The sequence below is a fragment of the Citrus sinensis genome, chromosome 6 (genome assembly GCF_022201045.2).
Source record: "Citrus sinensis cultivar Valencia sweet orange chromosome 6, DVS_A1.0, whole genome shotgun sequence".
Lineage (NCBI taxonomy): Eukaryota > Viridiplantae > Streptophyta > Magnoliopsida > Sapindales > Rutaceae > Citrus > Citrus sinensis.
In genome coordinates this window covers 23,476,319-23,496,671 of record NC_068561.1, presented here as the reverse complement: position 1 = coordinate 23,496,671, position 20,353 = coordinate 23,476,319, and the positions used below count along the sequence as shown (strand labels likewise).

The window sequence follows — 20,353 nt, the reverse complement described above, 5'->3', positions numbered from 1 at the left end:
GTTCTAAGCACATTCTAATGGTGCGTTTATTAAATAAGAATAAAAATGAGCTAGAATCGTAATAAGGAATCGGAATCGGAATGAACAACATTCTCATTGATGTGTTTACTTTATTTTATAATTGGAATAAACTATTATAAGTTCTTAAAATGCCTTTTGTTAATTGTGTCCCTAATATTATTTGTATATATTATAATTAAAACAATAATAATAATAAAACTAAAAATAATAATTATGACAATAATGTTAATTAAAACAAAAAATTAATAAAATTTAACAATAATAATAATAACAACAACAAAATTAACTGAAATAATAATATTAATAATGATAATAATTAAAATAATAAAAATTATTAATAAGTTTTAATAATATTATTATTAATAAAAATAATAACAACAATAATTAAAATAAAAAAGTTAATATATTTTAATAATAACATTAATTTTAATCATAACAAGATAAATATTAATAATAATGAATTAATTACGGTATAATAACAATTAAAATAATAAAAGTAATAAATTTTAATAATAATAATGACAGTAATAATCATAAATAATAATAATTAAAATAATAAAATTTAATAGCAATAATCTTATATAATAATAATGATATTAATAATAACAATAATAAATTAAAATTCTTTTCAAATGTCATTTTATTCTAAAAATGGATTTATATGTAAAAATTTATAACTTTTAGTTCCTATTGAATTTTACAGAAAATATAAGGTGATGTAATGTAATCAAATACAAAAAGACAAAAGTTATTGTATGTTGCAACACAGGCGTACCCTTATTTTAATTATCGCTCTTTAAAATTAAGGCGTCGAATGAGTTAATTTCCAGCTTTCTTTCAGTTCAAAATTAAAATACAATTTGTGGACAATAGACACAAAATTAATTAAATATCAAAAATTAAAAAAATTACAATTTAATTCACATTTGACTCATTAGATTCAACTTTCAATTTTGAGGGCATGGGTTCAAGTCCCAGCGCAGGGTCATCGTTGGGACTTGTCTCTCTATAAAATAGGAGTTAACTGACTCCCCCACATTAAGGTATGATTGATTTTCTTTTAATAATAGTGAGGATAAATCTCCCTTCAATTTAGTGAATATTGATATTCAGACAGTACTGTAATAAAATTATTCAGATAAGTCTAGATAAATTTTTAATTGTAAATTTCATGATTGTAATATATAAGTGTATCAAAAAAAAAAAAATTGGATGGGTTACATTTAACACGTTTTTCAGAAGGTTAAAAATAGTAAATCAGAATTATGAATTGCAATATTAACCTCGCTGGCACTGAGGTTTCATCTTGACGATTTCAAATCAAGGCGGTTAAAACGACAGAGCATAACTCAGAGCCTAGCCCTCTCTGAATCTTTCGTTTTCGCAAGTATAAAATGGGTCTCAGAACGTTGGCATCGCCTTTTTGGTTCAACTGCAAAGTCGAAAACCCCACCGGAATTAGCTTCCGGTAATTTTACAGAATCTGTTTTCCTGTGTCTTTGTTTTTTTTGTTTTTTTTTTTTTTCAGTTTATGTATATGCTTTAGGACGTGTTTGGACGTGAGACTTCTTGAAAGGTTGTCTTAGGTTTAAAAAAAAAGTTTAAATTTTTATACTTTATTGTCTGGAAACATACACGCCAAGTCAATTTCAAATCTATAACATAACTGCTTCTCCAGGAAGCGCTTTTCTGAAAATGACTTTTTGCAAAAGCGCTTCCAAAATGCCACATTTGTCTCTTTCTCGATAAAGAAATTTAAACTTCTGCAGTAAAACTTGTTTGGATTCAACTCTTTTTTATGTAAATGTGGTGTGAAGCCAAACAACAAGAAACTTCCTATCAGCATTCAGCAACTTTCTGGGATATATTTTGATGTCAATAAACTTGGATATTGCTTGCATAATTGTTATTATTTATTGTTTCTTTGATTGATTCATACAATGCCTTGGTGGGATTTGCGTTCTCTTTCTTGTGTTAGAAATTTGTCCGGCATCTTTCAGGTCAGCGATTCTCCATTTTCAGGTTTTTCAGACGTTATTTTATTGGAATTTGTATCATATTAGAGAAAATATGAAGGATAGATATTTTTGTTGTGGGTATTGTTTTTTTCTTCTTGTGAGTACCTTTTCTGGTTTTGACTATCGATTTTGCTACTGAGAGTGCATTTGAGATGAATTAGATATCAGATGTTGATGATTGTTATTTCCAATTCTAGTTAAAAAGATTATATATCTAAATTCATCCAAAGGGTTATGAACGCATTGCTTTATATTGAAAATGAATTGTGATGTTAACCTCATCTTTGTGGGTGATTTTCTAGGATGATATATGCCGGAGGCTGCCCATTTCTACAATTAGTAATGATTGGTTTCCTGGAGCTGAATCTCTACTGATAGAACATTGGAACGAAGAGGTACTGGTTTTCTTCTATATTTTTGTTTTTAACAAGTTAAAGGCCTTCAATTTGATTTTTGTTTGTGTCACAGGGTAATGTGTCATATAGATATCTGAATAAGTTTGCTAGATACAAGATGTTTTAGGATTACTTAATACTTTTTTATAGTTTGAAAAAGTAAAAAGAAGATTGAACATAAGATGGCATAACCAGGCAACCTTTGCATAAGAAGATATTAAAAAGAGAGCACACGCTTTTAATGTTTTCACAAAGACTCACTTTTGCATCTAATTGGACAACTGATGAAACTATAAAAAGTTAAATTATAGGGAGAATCAATTTAAGGAAAGATACAATCCGAATAGCTGGATTGCACCGGTCATGTATTCTTCCAAATTTTTCTATCACTGAATACAAGCTTTTCTAATTACTCTGAATTTCATTTTGGCCATAAAAATTTCAAGCAGTGCAGAACGATGGATGTGCAGTTTGGTTCACACACTTTGAGGTCCCATGGAGTTGTAGTGGCAAGGAAACACATGCATGATTGGCTGATATTTTTGTTTCTTGTTGTGATGGATGTCATCCTCAATGCCATCAATCCATTCTACCGCTTTGTTGGGAAAGATATGATGACTGATCTTAAATACCCCTTCAAAAATAATACAGTACCTGTTTGGGCTGTCCCGGTTGGTTCCCTATGGACTGCCTTTATTAATTGTTAAAGGAAGTAGCTTTATGAGTTTACTTTTTGATAATAATGGCCTTTTTTCCTTCTTTTGTGTCTCATTAGCTGTATGCAGTTCTGGTGCCCGTTATAATATTTCTTATTGTCTACTACCATAGGAGGGATGTATACGATCTTCATCATGCCATATTAGGTGATAACCTCTTTTGGCTACTTTAGAGTTTCTTCTTTAATTTTTTTTTCTTCCCCTTTATAGGACAGCTGTAGCAGCTATCATAACATGCTGACCTGATGACGGAAACTTTTTTTGCTGGGGCAGGCCTCTTTTACTCTGTTCTAGTGACTGGAGTTATTACGGATGCAATAAAAATAGCAGTCGGTCGGCCCAGACCGAACTTCTTTTGGCGTTGCTTTCCTGATGGAATAGCTGTATGCTTCACTCATTGTGCAATTATCTGATTCCTGCTTTTGTGTGATAAGCTTTTTGCTGGAGCTTCATGTCATGTCATATTGTTGAAGTTTTTCATTTAACAACTCTTTGCATGTTAGGTATACGATCAATTCAATAATGTCATATGTCATGGTGATAAACATGTTGTAAATGAAGGGCATAAGAGCTTTCCAAGCGGACATACTTCATGTAAGTTCATTAATTCTTTATGGCTAAGAGATGTTTATCTTATGTGAAAGGGTAAAGAAGCTATTATATCTCAATCAAATTTAAGGGAATTTTAGTAGTAGAAGATAAAGAAATAAATCAGATAAACTCAAATACCAGAGTTATGTCAATTGTTTGATAGACTTGTTATCTTTATGGAATAATTGGATTTGTTTTTCAGGGTCATTTGCTGGTTTGGGTTTCCTATCACTGTACATATCTGGAAAAATAAAAGCATTTGACCGCAGAGGCCATGTTGCAAAATTGTGCCTTGTCTTTCTTCCTCTACTTTTTGCATCTCTTGTTGGCATTTCTCGAGTTGATGACTACTGGCACCACTGGCAGGATGTCTTTGCTGGAGGTTTGCTTGGTGTGTGCCATATATTTGCTAATATTAGTGGAAATTGATAGACTGGCTGTCCATCTGAATATCTGATGCATAAATTCGTTGACTTAAAAAAAAAATTTCCAGGACTCGTAGTGGCTACATTTTGCTATTTGCAGTTCTTCCCACCGCCATATCATGCTGAAGGTATGTCCGAGCATTTGAAACAATTCCCTTGGTTATGATAAGGTAAAATCTGGAAATGGTAGGTGAGCATTCCACATTGTTGGAACTGCCTAGGAGATTAAAGTCAAGGAAGAATTTTCGTAGAAATGGGCTGACTACATCACTTAGTTTACCCTGTACTTTCCAACAATTGTTTTAGAGGTATCCATATCTTTATCTAAGTGGCATGATATATTACTAGAGCTTCTTGGTTGTCACTTGGGATGTGGATACTGTTACCCAGACTTGCATTGCCATACTCTATTTCCATTTAATAATGGATGCCTATAATCTCAATCTTACATAGAGTGTGTTTGGGAATGATGTGAGACAGCTAGGCTGCTAAAGCCCAGCTGCCAAGGTGTTTGGTTACACCTTATAGCTGAAATTTGATAGCTAAGCAGTTTAAAAGCTAGGGCTTTTACTCTACAGACTTTTACTACATAGCAGCTGCAACTTAAAAACTACAGCACCTCACTCCCAAACACACCCATAATAGGGATATGCTTATTGGTTGCATTGGACCTTGCGCAAAGAAAATGTTTTCATGCGGGGTAGTTTGAATCGCATGTTGACACTTAACACATCTTGAGATGTCCACATATGCCTTCCCCTTCCCGACTTCCTAAAAGATATTGGGGATCCTGAATTTCCCATCTGAAGCAGGCATGTCAGCTCATAAGCTCAATGCGCCTATCATTATCATACTGGTTAAAATAGATTACTTTAATTGATTTTCTTTCAGTTTCTTTCATAATTGAAAGGGCACTTCTGTGTTTTTAGGTTGGGGACCTTATGCATACTTTCGATTTTTGAGGGAGTGTGAAAGTATTCCAGAAGGTAGTCCTGTGAATCCACACACTGCACAGACCATGCTGTCTGAGGTTGTTAATGAACAACATGAAAGAAATAATACCGGATTTTTGGGTTTACAATCTGTTTCTGACTCCAATTCTTTGGTGAACGATGTAGAAACTGGGAGACGATAGTGCAAAAAAAGAGTTTTTTTCTGCTTTTGCAGGGCTTGATTTCTTTAATAATTTATCTGTTCAACAGTACTCACTTTCAAAATAGTATCTCAAGTTTTTTTTATCTCCAGTGATGTAGTATTTATCAATTGGGTGGTTATCTTTCATTACTCGTACAACTTCTTATTACTTCGTTTTGGCTCCTGGAAACTGATGAATGAATGTCAAGTTTGGAAAAGAACTTGGAATAATACTGGATAGTGTAATATAATGTATTATATAATGTGCTCCTGGCACATTTTTTCTCGATTCCCTTGTAAATAATTTTTCGGATAACAATAATTTTTGGAGGGTTAACTGTTTATTATACATTTATACAGTTTCCCTATTTATGTACTTTAAAAAATAATTAACAGATCAATATTTTTCTGGCTGACACTGTTATAAACTATAATCTGAATAATACGCTTTTAATTGCTTGGTTCCAAATTGAAATTATTTTGAACAAATTAAATAGTTTTTTCTTTATTCTTTTTCAAGAAAAAGAAAAATTTCCCGTAATTAATTAGACCATACTTGACGTAGCCTTAATTAATAGATGTTAGATTTTGTTTCCCGTTATCACAATAAAATTTAAAGTAGGAATAGGTATTTCAATAATATTTGGAAACTGATTGCTAGTTTCCTATTTGATTTAACAAGTATCTTCCTGTGTAAGCTTCTGATTCCTAATTGAAAAATGATTCTTTTTTAACTCTATAAATACTTTCTACACGTACTCCCACCGCCTTTCCAAAAAGAAACTGGGACTCAAACAAAGACGCACCAAGAAACTCTTTTGGTGAGTTTATGAATGATATTTCTTATGATTTTAATTTTTCTGGTTTTTTATTTTTGTTTATGATTTTGAAGTTGATATATTATTAGGGTATGTGTTTCAGTTTACTTTTTTTTTTTTAATTTCTCTTTTAAGGGTCCTGAGAAGAATGAAATTGATAGATTAAGTTTTTTCATCGATTTTTTTAATTTTCTCTTAGAGAATTAACAACTCGAAACTGATTGATTGTGGTTGTGTTATGCTTGTGATTTTCTGTTAGCCTTTCAGATATGCCTTAAAGAAAATGATCATGATTTTTAAAGAAACTATTATTCATAACTCATAAGAGTTCTCTACGATGAGGTGTTGATTGCTGGATTTGGACACAAGGGACATGCTGTTGGTGACGTTCCCGGTGTCAGGTTCAAGGTTGTGAAGGTCTTTGGTGTCTCTATCTCTCTCTCTTGGCTCTCTTCAATGAGAAGAAGGGGAAGCCAAGGTCTTAAGAGAAGAGATCTGTCTAAACCTGCAATCTCTTTGATAGTTCTTTTAAAGAATTTGGACTGTCACTTCTTGTTACCGAGTGGATTTTATGAACAATTTTTGATCAATTATTTAGTTTATGTATGGCTGTGGTACAATTTCTGACTCTAGAATTGATATTTGGTAAATCAGTTCAAATAGCTATCATTCATCTCTTAAATGAATTGTCTTTGCTCAAAAAAACAAATAAATAAATAGAACTAATAGAAGTTCTCTAACTTGCGCTGCTCCTTAGTTGTATTATAGAAGATTTATCAACGATTTTAGAGTACATAAACTAGCATTGCTGTGCACCTAGAAGATTTTGTATTAATATTTTGCGGAAGAGATTTCTCTGAAAGGGTTTACAGCTCCCTTCTGCCAATGGTCTTAATGCATTGATTTGTTTCTTTATTTTCAATGAATGGTTACAATGATTTGGTTTCCTTATTGGGTAGATAGAAAATCATGCCTACTGTTTCGAGTGTGATTTTGATGTGATTACCCAAACAATTTTTCTGAATATCTCTGAGAAATATTTCCATTTTGTCAGGGATTAGTGATGGCTTGTGAAACACTTAAATTGGAGCCAATAAAGCATGAGAAAGCTCGCTTGGCAACCTTTAAAAAGAGAAAGAACAGTTTGTTGAAGAAGGCTTATGAGTTCGCAACTCTGTGCGATGTTGAAGTATGCATCATCATCTATGGTCCAAGAGTCAAAGGCCAGTCTTTGAAGCCGGAGATCTGGACCTCAAAGGAAGGTCAATTGACCAGTATTATCAGAAAGTACAAGAAGAAAATTAGTGCAGTTGATCACGGTCAACAGAGAACGTTATCTTTGGCTAAATTCGATGAAAGTAAGATGAGGCAAGTTGATGATGCAGCTACGATGGCTCGCAAGAAAATCTGTGTAGGAGATTTTACTACATGGGATCAAGGTATGGACAGTTTCTCAGAAGATCAACTGAAGATGATTCTTAGTACAATGGATGATAACCTCAAAGCTGCGGACAGGAAACTAAACATGATCAAAGGAGATCAGAACCTTATGAATAAGGCCGCATCAAGAAAGTTAGATCATGACCATTCAAATGATGCAAAATCACTCGTCAATTCGCAGCCTGGTTACGAGGTTAGTCAAAAGCTGCCATCTGATTCAAGTTTCATGGAGATTCAATGCGGCGGTGAATCTGGTGGTACCATTCCATTCACCCCGCTTCAAAGACAAATAAATTGGAATTCCTCACTGACCATGTCTCCCGCGTCATCAGGCGTTTATGATGGGAATGCTGCTCAAGCAAAGAAATCGAATGATATTCTCAAAGATCAGTCCAGCCAAGAAGAGTGAAAAGGCTTCTTCAGAGGTGGGGTTTCTCAAACAATAGGAAAGCTTTAGAGAAATCGGAAAATGTTATCAGGGTACTTTTACTACTATTCTTTCGTTTCAGTTAGGGGCTGTTTAGTGATTTTTTAGATTTATCCAGTTTCAGAATTTATGACTTCCATGTAAAAGAGAAGTATATTCATGAATACATTCCACCACTCATGTCTCGCATCTGTATTGAAAATGCCATTGTGATAAATTTGTTAGCCGTTCTCATACTAGTTTCACATTGCCCAAAAATAAAAAACCTAAAAGCAACCATAGTACATAAATGACAAAATGCAAAAATCATACACTAATAATCTATAGCAAACCTGTTTTGAGAATCTGAAATAGTAATTTTAGGCTTGCTACCATCCAAAACAATACCGTGTCCAAACCCTCGCCCGTACCCGAACCCGAAACCGACGCCGCAACCCATGCCAACTCCAAAAACCACCTCAAGACAGCCACCATATCCGATTCCTCCAGCCACCCCAAAGCCTGCTCCAATGCCACACCCGATTCCAACACCAACTCCGGGGCCCATCATTTTTTCCTCAAATTTCCTGTAATATTCTTGCAGGAATTCTGTAACTGGGAATTGCTTTCTGTTGTTGCTTTTTTTGTTTTTCTCACTCCAATTCCAGAAGGAAGTGTTTCTGGGTTTAGTTTTCATAGTTTAAAAGAAGAGATAAGACTGAAACAGTAAGTAATTTTTTGCGGGGTTGGTGTACAAAATAATCAGTTTGTTTTCTAAAGGAGCCAAGAAATCTTCCCTCTGGAATTGGAATGAGACACGGAGTTCTGCTACTGAAGCCCCTGAGGCCCTTGAGTTCGAGCGCCTACCAGTTCATCTCTCATCTAAAAAATTTTGGAAGATTGAATATTATTTTATATTTTTAAATATTAGTGCGAGTAAATATTTTAAGATTAATTGTAGAGTAGATAATAATAATTTTAGCCCATATATATTTAAATTTTCAATAAGCTTTTGATTATAAACGCTTAATTTTACTTTCTTTTGAATTTATTTTTCGGTCTTTCTTAGTACATCATGATCTCTATTTTATGCTTTCTATGTATAAGGTTTTTTTTTTCAATAGCTTTTATGTTTAGTAAAAATCAATTTTTATATTCATTAAATACCATGGCTGATAAAAATTTATTGATATTCATTTTTTAAATGGGAGGTTTTGTTCCTCTTAGTAGTGATATCAATTATTTGTAATTAAAAGAATATGTTTGAATGAATTGATGAGAAATTGAGAAGAGAAAGAGAATAAATAATTAATTAAGTATTTTTTTTCAAAAATTATTTAGATAATAAAATTCTTAACTAAAAAGTAAGTGTAGAGAATAAATTGGTAGGTTCGAATAAGCCAACTCTTAAAAGAGTAATGCAATTAACAGCCCTTTAATATTCTCATAACATCCCTTTCCTTATGAAATTGCATTTATGGACAGTCATATAAATCTAATTAAATTAAATTCATCTATTATTTTTCGCTCTTCTAACTCCTAAAAAAAACACATTGTATAATTCATCTAATTTACAAACTCTTTCAATGCATCAGCTAGTTATTTTATTTTCTTTTTTATGTTTGTAACTCGTCATCTATCCAATATTTGTTCAAATAACCTTTGTTTCTTTTCTTTTCCTTACAAATTCATTATTCTCATACTTTAAAAAAAAAATGGGTATTTTCATGCTTAGTAAAAGCCTCCTTTTAAACTAAAGATTAAATATATTTATTTTAGATCAGACTTATCACCTTAAAAAAATTATATGGGTACAAAGTAGAGAACAAGATTGCTTTAGAAGTAATACTCCAATTTTATTTTAGAAGTGAGAAAATTGAAAAATGAAATAAACAAACAAACAGAGTTATTGGAGTTTAAGAAGAAAAGGGTGTTTTTGGTATTAAAAAAATATAATTACGATGGGATTTCTTTATGATTTTAAAAGAACTTAAAAGGGCGTATAGAAGCTCCACTCAGATTAAAAATGAGAGACTTTGGGATAAGCCCAACCTGAACCTCCGCAAGTTGGGTTGGATTGAAGATTTGACAACCCTACACTTCATGTAACTTGAAGGGGTTCAGTTAGTAGTATACCCGCCCTAATTGTTTGGGTCAAAACTGTGTTGGTGGCTTGGTGCGCTGCCGCTAAGCACTAAACAACAAAAATAAAAATAAAAATAAAAAGTAGGTATGACTTTTACGACAAAAGTTTTTACTGCTCCAAAATTGACCGCCATGGCTGCTGTCATTAAGTCTACGAGATCATACTTCATAAAGTTGGCGGGTATTTGTTTATTTTCTCCAGAATTGATGGGATATGTCAATTCAGATTTCAGCATCAATTTAATCAAATTTGGGATAATACAATAAATTCAACTTCTACCAAACTCTAGGGAGCCAAAACTGTACTTCCCTTTGTTTATCTTTTGCAAGAATCATGTGCAAGGCGCGATATTTCAACTTCCGAATCTAATGGTTACGTTTTTCTTCCGCTTTTACCAAACTTTAGAATTACACGTGGAGATCATGAACAATTTCCAACTGGGGATTTGCAAGGTCTCAAAATTCAGTGGGGACATTTCAATTTAGTTGAATTAAAGTGCTCTGAATTAATTTTATATTGCTTTGCATTTGATCGTTCTTTGATTTCCAATTCCAACTTTTTGGTTTCCTTTACTAGGAATCCTTCAATGAAATCACATAACCAGTATCAGTATTAATATAATTTGTATTGTTTGTTTTTGTTTTTTTCTTGAACACTTTAAGCTAGTCTTGACCGTCCTGGCCTAGATGTTTGCTCTGTGGACTGTGGTCAATTATCTCCGTATCACTGCTTGTTTGAAACTTTGAATGATAATTAATAATTGGTTTATCTCGTGATTAATAATATCGAATTACGGTCAAATGACAGTCACTACACGCCACCGAAGCTCTGAATCATTTCATAAAGAATTTTTCAAAACATAAAAATTAAATTAAAAAAAAATCAAGCCGCCTTTTGTTGACCACATTTACTTGCTAGCTAGGCTTATGAACTTTGTATATAAATCCCTCTTCTTAGCTCCTCTCTTACAACAACTCTCACACACACAAAAGGGAACAAAAATGGAGCTGGTGCCAAACTGTAGTTCACTGAAGAGATGCTGGAGAAGAAGAGGGTATCAGAAACTGAAAGATTCTAGGAAAAGGAACGTGAGAGTCGTAAGGTTAAAAGGCCCACCAACATCAAGCAGATGTTGGAGGATCAAAGCGGTGCCAAAGCTGTGCTTCAAGATTTTTGTAGCTTCACCTTTACAGCTGTTGACCAAATTCAAGAACGCTTACATTCGAAAGATGAACAATTTGGCTGGCAGTGTTGGTTCTTTGAATACCGAAAGTGTTTTCGGAGGCAAGCGGATTCCAAAAGCAAGGGAAGGAGAAAAAGTTGTTTATTCCAATGAAGAAATTGAGAATAGGCTTGTTCTTGAAATTTACAAGATCTTAGTAGCAAGCGGCCGCGACATATCTTCCATGCAAATCAATTAATCAACTGGGTGAATAGATTGATATCCACCAGTTCTTGCATCTCTTGGAAACATCTTGGGATTTGTAATATCTTTCTTCTTGATATTGTGTTTTGATTAGATCGGTGTAGTTTACTTGGATTTGAATACAAATACGTACCAATTAAGCTGTATGTACTTATTTAATAGAAATTTTCATTTGCCATATTCTGTTTGTCTTCAAGCAAAATTTTTATTGCTATGAGTTATGGGATTGGGAAGGATAAAGAATACGCTACAAAGGGATCAATTTATGGACGACTTTTTAACAATGGACAATAGGCAGGAAGTTGCAAAGAAGAAAGTTAGTAATATGATTAAAAAGATTAGAATGTACTGAAAAATGCCACATCGGAAATCACAGATTCTCATATAAATGCAGATACACATTGAATGCAAGATGCAAAATCACTTGTCAAATTGCAACTCCATCATCATCACCAAAAGCTACCATTTGACTCAAGATTCAATGATGTTGTGTGAGTTGAGTTGAAAGTTTATAAGTAGAGACGGACGCCTCCTTGAGCATATTGACAAGCTTAATGCGGAGGACTGTTTGAGTTGTTGACTTGATTCAGTCTTCTTCTGCTGAATTATTTTATTTTATTTTATTTATTACCTGGACTGCTAGTCTCATCTGGCCGTAGGCTTGAACCAATTGGTAAATGTTCCAAATAGATGGGCCCAATGCCCGTTCTCTCTATGAATGTTCAATACTGATCTAAATTAAGCTGTGCTATTATTTTATTTAGTCAATTGAATACTGTATCAAATTCTGAGGATACCACCTCACATTGGCCGAGTTTTGATTTTGGATTTAATATTTTAGATTTGGGTAACACTTATTAGTTTTTAAATATGGATTAGTTTTATGAGTTTCTTTATGGTATCAAGTTAAACTCATATATGAGTGAACTCATACTATCTTTTCACGTGATAAGGATCAAATAAAAAGATCATGTTGCACGTGTCACGAAATGTTAGATATTATCATCCTATATTGACTAAGAATAAATAGTTACTATACCAAATAATATAAACTTAAGACAATTCTGAACTCTTAAGCTACCTTTAGAATATAAGATAGATTTATGAACTTTTATATTTTTTACCAAAAAAAAAAAATTGTGAATATGAAACAAATCTCAACAAATAGTTATACTAAATAGTGCAAATCAATCTCACAATCTGGATAAATATATAAAAATAAACAAATACATTATTTTTAAAAAAAGTACATAGAATTTGGATCAAACCTAACTAATCTCTATACCAGCTGGTGCAAAGCAATCTCATAACCTGAATAAATATGGAATAAATATATATATATATATATATATATATATATATATATATATATATATATATATAATATTACATTCTTTTAGCTATAAAAAACAGAAATCGTGCATAGAATATTAAACCTATATTTCGAGTAACGCACGCAAATTAATTGCATATTTGCTGTCCAAATCGTGGATCTATCTTGCCTGAAACATCGGCTTAGTTATTGGTAGATCAAGCTAGTTAAGTAGTTATAGCATTCTAAAGTGTAATTTATATTCAAATTCCAACGAATTTGCAATGAAAATTGAACAAAAATCACACAACTATGACACGATAGATCCACAATTTGCTGTCCAAAAAGTTTTTATAACCTTTTTTTCCCGTGTGGCTAAGTTACAGAATCTGTAACTTACAGGCTACAGCCAACCCATTTTGTGCAAGTATAGGCAAAAAAAAGTGGGACCAAAACCTTGTAAAATAGTGGCCAGTGCTTCTTAAAATGGGTGGGCTGTAAGTTACAGAATCTTTAACTTAGCATGCTCACTAAATTAAGTAATTAGAAGACTAGATCAATCATTGTATTTTATATACTAATTAATTAGCTTTGTGCAAAATGCAGACACAACCTTGCATGTCACGCCACCGGTATATTTCATCCAAAAAAAAATAAAATCTTAAAATAAGGATAAGAATAAATCCATTCAAACCGCCTTTTGTTGACCACATTGTGTGAACTTATCTATATAAATCCCTTTCTTTGTTGCTCTGATGCAACACACACAAGGAAAATAAAAATGGACCTGATACCAAATTATAATTCATCAGAGAGATACTGGAGAAGAAGAGGATACCAAAAACTCAATGATGCTAGAAAAAAGAATGTGACAGTCATAAGGTCAAAAGGGCCCTCATCATCATCATCAAGCAGGCGTTGGAGGATTGGAGGATCAAAGCTGTGCCAAAGCTATGCTTCAACATTATCATTGCTTCACCGTTGCGGCTTTGGACCAAGTTCAGGAATGCTTACATTCGAAAGATGAACAATTTGGCAGGCAAAGTTGGTTCTTTGAATAATGAGAGTGCTTTTGGAACCAAGCGGATTCCAAATAAAGTAAGGCAAGGTGCTAGAGTTGTTTATTCTAGTGAAGAAATTGAATTTTTATGCAAGAAGTTCAATGGCTAACTAGAGTGATCATTTCTCAATTAATTATTGAATCTCTTTGCTTAGCATATACTGCAATCTAGTAGAGAAGCGGTCTCAAGATGTAAATAGTAATGTGGGCTGTATTTATTCATTTATTTTTAATGTATTTAGTTGATCATTTCCAACTTCCAAGTAAAATCAAATATTTTTTTCTCTTAACTTATATAAGAATCAAATATAAAATTGCATCCTACCTTTGCCGAATTTGCATGATAGTAATGGTCATGATTATTTTCATAAATGCATGATTTCAATTGTATATAGTTTTTTTCCTCTTTTTCCCTAAGAATCAGTCGAGTAACTTGATTGAGAAGGATTTTCATTTACTTCTTATATTGAATTTCATGATTTTAGTACAAATTTTATCAGTTATTTTTTTTTCATTTCTAATTAGAAGTAAGTCTTCCTAGTTAGGATAACTGGTTGAATCTACAGCTGTTATTTTAGGACTAATTTGGGATTGTGGTGGGCGGTAGTTGATGAAATATGTTGATTCGGCCACGCAGATCAAATAAACTATTAATTTAAAAGGTTGCTTGGTACTTGAAAAATTAGTTATTATGAGTTTGAAAAGTAAAGTACATACATTTAGTAAATTTTATTATGAACGTACTATTTTATTATATAATTACCAAAATAAAAATAAAAGTATATATCACAAGGGTTTAGTTGGTAAAGAGAACAAAAAGAATATAAGAATCAAATATAATATCGCATCCTACCTTTGCCGAACTTGCATGTTAGTAAGGCTCATGATTGTTTTCATAAATGCATGATTTCAATCGTAAATACTTTTTTTTCCTTTTTCTTTTTCTGAGAATCGGTCGAATAACTTGATTGAGAAGGATTTTCATTTACTTTTTATATTGAATTTCATGATTTTAGTATATTTTTCTCGTCTTCTAGTTATATGTGGATCCCTTACGGATGATGCTTTTTATTTATATATTAGAATTTATGAAAAATGAGACATAATTATATTTTTTATTAAAATATAAAAGTTATAATAATTATTTTAAAAAGAAGTGATGGTTTATTTCGCAACTTATTTATATAAAGTAATCTCTACCTATTTTTAAAAATTATTATTAAAATAGAAAAAAATTATAAAATAAATTGATTTTAAAAATTTTATCAAATACTATCTATATCAAAATATATGAAATAAGTGAGCCCCCTTTAATAAAAAAAAATTATAAAATAAGCTAGTCATAGTGTTTAAACTTTAATCCTAAACAAGGCTTTAGTCTTGACCACATTATAAATTCATCAAATCAACCACTTAGGCTTCTACCATAAACTGACACATTGAATCCTCTCCATCACTTGGATTCGAACACGTCAACAATCTAGATTCACACCCGAAGAAATATATTACTGCCATGTGTTATGTGCTAGTTAACTTAATTTATTTATGATTAATGTTTTAATCTTATAAGTAACTTATTTCCATCTAAAATGTCACGCATGCACGCAACATAAGTGCGCACGCAACATAAACGTGCGCACGCACGCAGATATATCATTAAAAATGTATTGTTACACTTACTTCAATCATAACTTAATTTCTAGCTAATTTCAAAATTAATTTCAACTTACAACGAATCCTCCATGAAAATCACAATCACACAACATTTGCTGATTAGCTATAATATATATGAAATGATAGCAACCCAGGTTTGACAGTCTTGGTCTATATGTTCTCTGGTCAAACATACATCAGTATCATAGATTAGTTAATAAAGTCGTGAAGAAAATGAAATTACAGACTCTACACGCCACTAGATATCTCGAATATTTCATAAATAATTCTTTAAATAATTTTAAAAAACAGGGAGAAGAAATTCTATTCAAGCCCCCTTTTGTTGACCATACTACCTTGGCCTTGCCCTTGCTTATGACTTTCTTGTGAACTTGTCTATAAATCATTCTCTTTCTTTGCCACTTACAACACACACATACACAGACAAAATGGAGCTGATACCAAATTGTAATTCACTGAAGAGATGCTGGAGAAGAAGAGGGTATCAAAAACTCAACGACGCTAGAAAAAGGAACGTGAGAGTCATAAGGCTTAAAGGGCCCTCATCGAGCAGGTGTTGGAGGATCAAAGCCGTGCCAAAGCTTTGCTTCAAGATTATTGCCTCACCGTTGCGGCTATGGACCAAGTTCAAGAACGGTTACATTCGAAAGATGAACAATTTGGCTGGCAAAGTTGGTTCTTTGAATAACGATAATGTTTTCGGAGGCAAGCGGGTTCCAAGAGCAAGGCAAGGTGATAAAGTTATTTATTCCAATGAAGAAATTGAGAATAGGCTTGTGCTTGAGATTTATAAGATTTTAGTAGCTACCGGCCGCGACATATCTTCCTTGCAAATGGATTGTTGAAATCACTAAATTGATAATATTGGGATTCCAAATTACTAGAATCCCTTGTTCATTGTATGTAAGTTTTTTTTTTTTTTTTTTTCAAATTGTTAATTAATTTAGCTTCTATGCAAGATGTAGTTACTCCTTAATAATTATTAGAGATATTCATTTGCTGTATTTCTGCTTGTCGGCATGTTTCCATAATATTATTATATATTTCATAGCAGTGCCAGTGAACCTCATATATTTTCCACCGTCAATATGAAGCTCAATTAAGTATCGGATTCAGTCCTCCTTAGACTTTTCTAAAGATGAATTTTGTTGACTACGGCAACAAAAATTTTTAGTGTGAAGCAAGAGACAGACAAATTAAGCAAACAAAACAACTTATGTTTCTTGATCACACATACAAATATATACACACACACACACATAGAGTTCTTTTCTTATACGAGTATTCTCAATTTTTTTTCATGCGAATACATTATTAACCATATGATTTTATAATAAATTGAACGCATTGAACACAGACTCTATTAAATTATATGACTTAAAAACACACATACACACACTGTGTCATAATTTGGTGGTCGTTGTATGTGGATTGTGAAGCATAAAAGAATTTATATTTGAGTCTGCCAAATTGGGCTTGAACTTGGGTTGGCCCAGTTAAAAATCCAAAAGAAAACGGACCCAACTAAACCGACGGGTTCGATGTGGTGCATTGCTGTCCATTCCCATAAAAAAGCAGCGACGTGTATAATTTCGAAGATTTTGTTATACAATAACAAGGCTATAATATTTAAATTGGTGTTCAATTTATCAACTTGGTTGTTGGAAACACAACAAAAGATTAGGCATTCCATCTAGATTGAGGGGACCATAGTTAGTTAAAGTTGTCAAATAGAAGCAACTTCTATAAGTAGAGTCATTATTAGTATTTTACTTACAATAAGTGGAAAAGCATGTCTTAATCCAGTCATCATAAGTGAACATCAAACTCCGGAACCACTCTCCGTCTCTCTCTCAACTCACATTCTTACATGCCACGCCAAACATGCCCCTAACAACTAGCAACTGTCATCCAGCATCATTTACTTACACTTGCATACGATTCTGTTGCCGTATCTCTTAACGGTTTTTATATTCCTTGGCGCCGAAGCAAATTGTCCTGATGATATCCGCTGCTCTGGCCTCTCAGACTGAACACCGTGTTTCTCGCCAATCAGCTACTTCCACGTGTCCTAGAAAACCAAAGCATCAAATCAATTCAACCGCCTATATATTGGTACATATGATTTCAGGTGATTCTACAATGAAATGAGAGGATATGTAAAAAACAATAATAATAATAATTTATTAAAAAAGAAAGAGAATTGAATTTATCTGAAATCAATCTTAATGGAGAAAGAGATCAGAGATGAAACTTCGCCGTCCGATGCAAAAACTAGCATGACGACAGCAACTGCAACTACGAGCTCATCTCTGACATCTGATTTTGATTTCGATTTTGATTTTGATTTTGACGTTGATTTCAGTTCAATATACAACTCAGTTTTCCCGCCAAGATCGTCACTGTCGCCTTCCCTAATCACGGACGATCGCCACCGCATTGCCACGGAGCACCGGCTTCAGCAAGCGCGGCTCATATTGGAGTACCAGCAGCTATGTGATCACTATGATCTCTGCTTTTCTCGTCTCCAAGCCATCACTAGAGAGCTGGAAACCCTACGACAACAGAATGCCGATCTCCGATTGGCCAATGCCAGACTCCTCAAGATCATCACGGGCAGCTTTCACCGTATGACTGAAGATATTCCACCTGGTTTTGCTCCGAACAACGTGATGGAACCGAACCGGTTGGAGAAGCGAACCGTTTTGGAGAGAGAATCATTTCCCAAGAGCATCTCGGTCCGGTCCAGTGGCTGTACTATTAAGCCGAAACAGGCCAATGCAAGTAGCGGTACAAGTCGGCCAAGAGCTGTGAGTCAACAAGTATCTTTACAGTAGCTTTTGTTTAATGTTGTTAGTCTATATGAAAATTAACCGTTGGCAAATGTTTGCAATAATATTGAAAATAACTCTTAACAAGCCCTCTCAGATGAGTTATAAACTAAGATAAGCATCTAAAATCTCTTTTGAAACAGTTGTTGCCTTATAGCAAATAAACAGTTTGGTTGCTCCAGCTAGCACAGAACTCCCCATTAGGGCTTAAAAAAAGGTTACCAGATAAGGTACACAGTGTGGGAATTGAATACAGGACTTTAGCACTGATGTTATATGCTTAAAAAATTATTTGATCCAACCGTACACGCAGATAGTTCAAATTAAGTTGAATAATAATATTAAATAAAAGTCTTTAACATATAAATATTGGGTTTGAGTCTGACCTATAGCTTTAACATCGTGAGATGAGATGGTTAGATAATTAACAAAACCTAATCATCTGACAATATCTAAACTGTGGAGTATAATAGTACTCTTATAGATACCATAATCACAACCATAAATATTTTATTAGATTTTGTTTTTAGCCACTCTTAAGATTTAAGTTCTAGAATTGTTGTTCCATATTTTAATAGATATTTCGTAGAACACGTTATACGTTATGAGAGATGTGGAAGGGGGCTGGTTGCTCCGTTATATGCATGCTAATGGGGCAAACTGTATTTTGTTATGGTTTGCAATGCGCGATTCTACCAATTCTCAAAATATATTAATTATCTCAGAATGCATAACATAAGACGATATGTTGTTGTGATTGCGGGTGCAGCAAAGGGTGTACGTGCCACCCGGTAATAACAAGAGAGAGGAGGCGGAGGAGGCAAAGGCAGTAGAATTGGAGGCGTACAATCAAGGGATGTGGAAGACGGAGCTCTGCAACAAGTGGCAGGAGACTGGTTCGTGTCCATACGGTGACTATTGCCAATTTGCGCATGACTTTACGGAATTGCGGCCCGTAATCAGACACCCTAAGTACAAAACTGAGGTTTGCCGGATGGTTTTATCTGGAGGCATCTGCCCTTATGGCCACCGATGCCACTTCCGTCACTCGCTTACTGAACAAGAGAGAATACCAGTCCCACGTTGATAATTTAGATATTAAATGGGATGTGTGTGTGTGTGTGTATTAAATATAAATATAAATATAATCCTAATCTTAATAACATTAATAATGGAAACAAAATGAAAAATAATTTAGGTTTAGATGATTGTTTATCTACATGTATGATATATAATATTTTACTAAACAGACGTCCTCATTCCATGGATGAAAATAAAATAAAATAAAGAGCGGCAAGAAGAGCACAACCAAAGCCGAACGTCGAAATGATGATGGTGTATATTTCTTTAGTGAGAGCAAGCAACGTTGGTTTCAACTAGTTAGTTAAATATATATATATATATGCATGTTGTTGTTGCTGCTGCTGCTGATGTTGTTGTTGCATGTTGTCGCGAGTTGATGTCTTTAGTTGGATAATATAATTCAACTACACAAAGTTTTGCTTCCTTTGGGTTGAGGTGGGGCGGGGCCCTGTAACGTGATATTGTATGGGTTGTTTTTTTAATGTTGGAGTGAGTTATGTCCAACCACAACCACCGTTTGTTGGTGGCGTTGAATCCATTCATTTCAAGGAGACGAGGTTTTTTTTTTTTTTTTTTCTTTTTTTTTTTTTGTCTTGATACCATACGGTTGTTGATGCTTGAGATATGTAATATTATCATCGAAGTATAATAATAAATTTCAGCGTTCATATATATTACCTCATTATATAGTTTTTACTTCGGAGGTAAAATGCTCTCAAAATAAAAATATAATGAGCAATAATCACTGCTGCTACAATAATTAACTGATTCTAGTAACATTTATTATTATTCAAGTTATTACTAATAAGAGTCTAACTCTTTGAATGCATAGATTTAATTATTACGCGTCATCAGTA

The 20,353-nt window shown here is 33.3% G+C and overlaps 4 protein-coding genes across 15 annotated transcripts; all 4 read left to right on the top strand.

Annotated features, from left to right (window-relative positions):
* The first annotated feature begins 1,311 nt into the window (after positions 1–1,311).
* Positions 1,312–8,161, top strand: LOC102622378 (lipid phosphate phosphatase 2-like). 12 transcript variants are annotated; one of them, XM_052443404.1, is made up of 11 exons: positions 1,554–2,021; positions 2,342–2,434; positions 2,881–3,105; positions 3,210–3,297; positions 3,424–3,533; positions 3,654–3,744; positions 3,944–4,132; positions 4,235–4,294; positions 5,096–6,121; positions 7,173–7,751; positions 7,891–8,161. In XM_052443404.1, the coding sequence occupies exons 1-9, from the start codon at positions 1,962–1,964 to the stop codon at positions 5,299–5,301; spliced, it is 1,122 nt and encodes a 373-aa protein (XP_052299364.1). In that variant the 5' UTR covers positions 1,554–1,961; the 3' UTR covers positions 5,302–6,121; positions 7,173–7,751; positions 7,891–8,161. The 12 variants fall into 12 exon arrangements, with proteins under 12 accessions (XP_006482197.1, XP_024955669.1, XP_006482196.1 ...); XM_052443401.1 differs by adding an exon at positions 6,378–6,526 and having other exon boundaries at positions 7,173–8,161; XM_052443403.1 differs by adding an exon at positions 6,378–6,535 and having other exon boundaries at positions 7,173–8,161.
* A 2,950-nt stretch (positions 8,162–11,111) lies between these two features.
* LOC107177560 (hypothetical protein) lies at positions 11,112–11,531 on the top strand. Its single transcript, XM_015531489.1, has one exon. It carries the CDS (start codon positions 11,112–11,114, stop codon positions 11,529–11,531), a length of 420 nt encoding a protein of 139 aa, XP_015386975.1.
* A 4,479-nt stretch (positions 11,532–16,010) lies between these two features.
* On the top strand, positions 16,011–16,427 carry LOC107177559 (hypothetical protein). The gene has a single exon (XM_015531488.1). The coding sequence runs from the start codon at positions 16,011–16,013 to the stop codon at positions 16,425–16,427; it is 417 nt and encodes a 138-aa protein (XP_015386974.1).
* Positions 16,428–17,227: 800 nt separating this feature from the next.
* LOC102629020 (zinc finger CCCH domain-containing protein 14) lies at positions 17,228–20,100 on the top strand. Its single transcript, XM_015531510.3, has 2 exons — positions 17,228–18,392; positions 19,183–20,100. The coding sequence occupies exons 1-2, from the start codon at positions 17,811–17,813 to the stop codon at positions 19,498–19,500; spliced, it is 900 nt and encodes a 299-aa protein (XP_015386996.1). The 5' UTR covers positions 17,228–17,810; the 3' UTR covers positions 19,501–20,100.
* The last annotated feature ends 253 nt before the right edge of the window (positions 20,101–20,353 follow it).

Excerpts from the sequence above, each read along its gene's own strand:
- LOC102622378 (XM_052443404.1), top strand. The coding sequence starts at position 1,962 with ATGCCTTGGTGGGATTTGCGTTCTCTTTCTTGTGTTAGAAATTTGTCC. Across the intron at positions 3,106-3,209 it reads TACCTGTTTGGGCTGTCCCG|CTGTATGCAGTTCTGGTGCC; the intron begins GTTGGTTCCCTA and ends GTGTCTCATTAG. Across the intron at positions 3,745-3,943 it reads TCCAAGCGGACATACTTCAT|GGTCATTTGCTGGTTTGGGT; the intron begins GTAAGTTCATTA and ends TTTGTTTTTCAG.
- LOC107177560 (XM_015531489.1), top strand. The coding sequence starts at position 11,112 with ATGGAGCTGGTGCCAAACTGTAGTTCACTGAAGAGATGCTGGAGAAGA.
- LOC107177559 (XM_015531488.1), top strand. The coding sequence starts at position 16,011 with ATGGAGCTGATACCAAATTGTAATTCACTGAAGAGATGCTGGAGAAGA.
- LOC102629020 (XM_015531510.3), top strand. The coding sequence starts at position 17,811 with ATGGAGAAAGAGATCAGAGATGAAACTTCGCCGTCCGATGCAAAAACT. Across the intron at positions 18,393-19,182 it reads GTACAAGTCGGCCAAGAGCT|CAAAGGGTGTACGTGCCACC; the intron begins GTGAGTCAACAA and ends TTGCGGGTGCAG.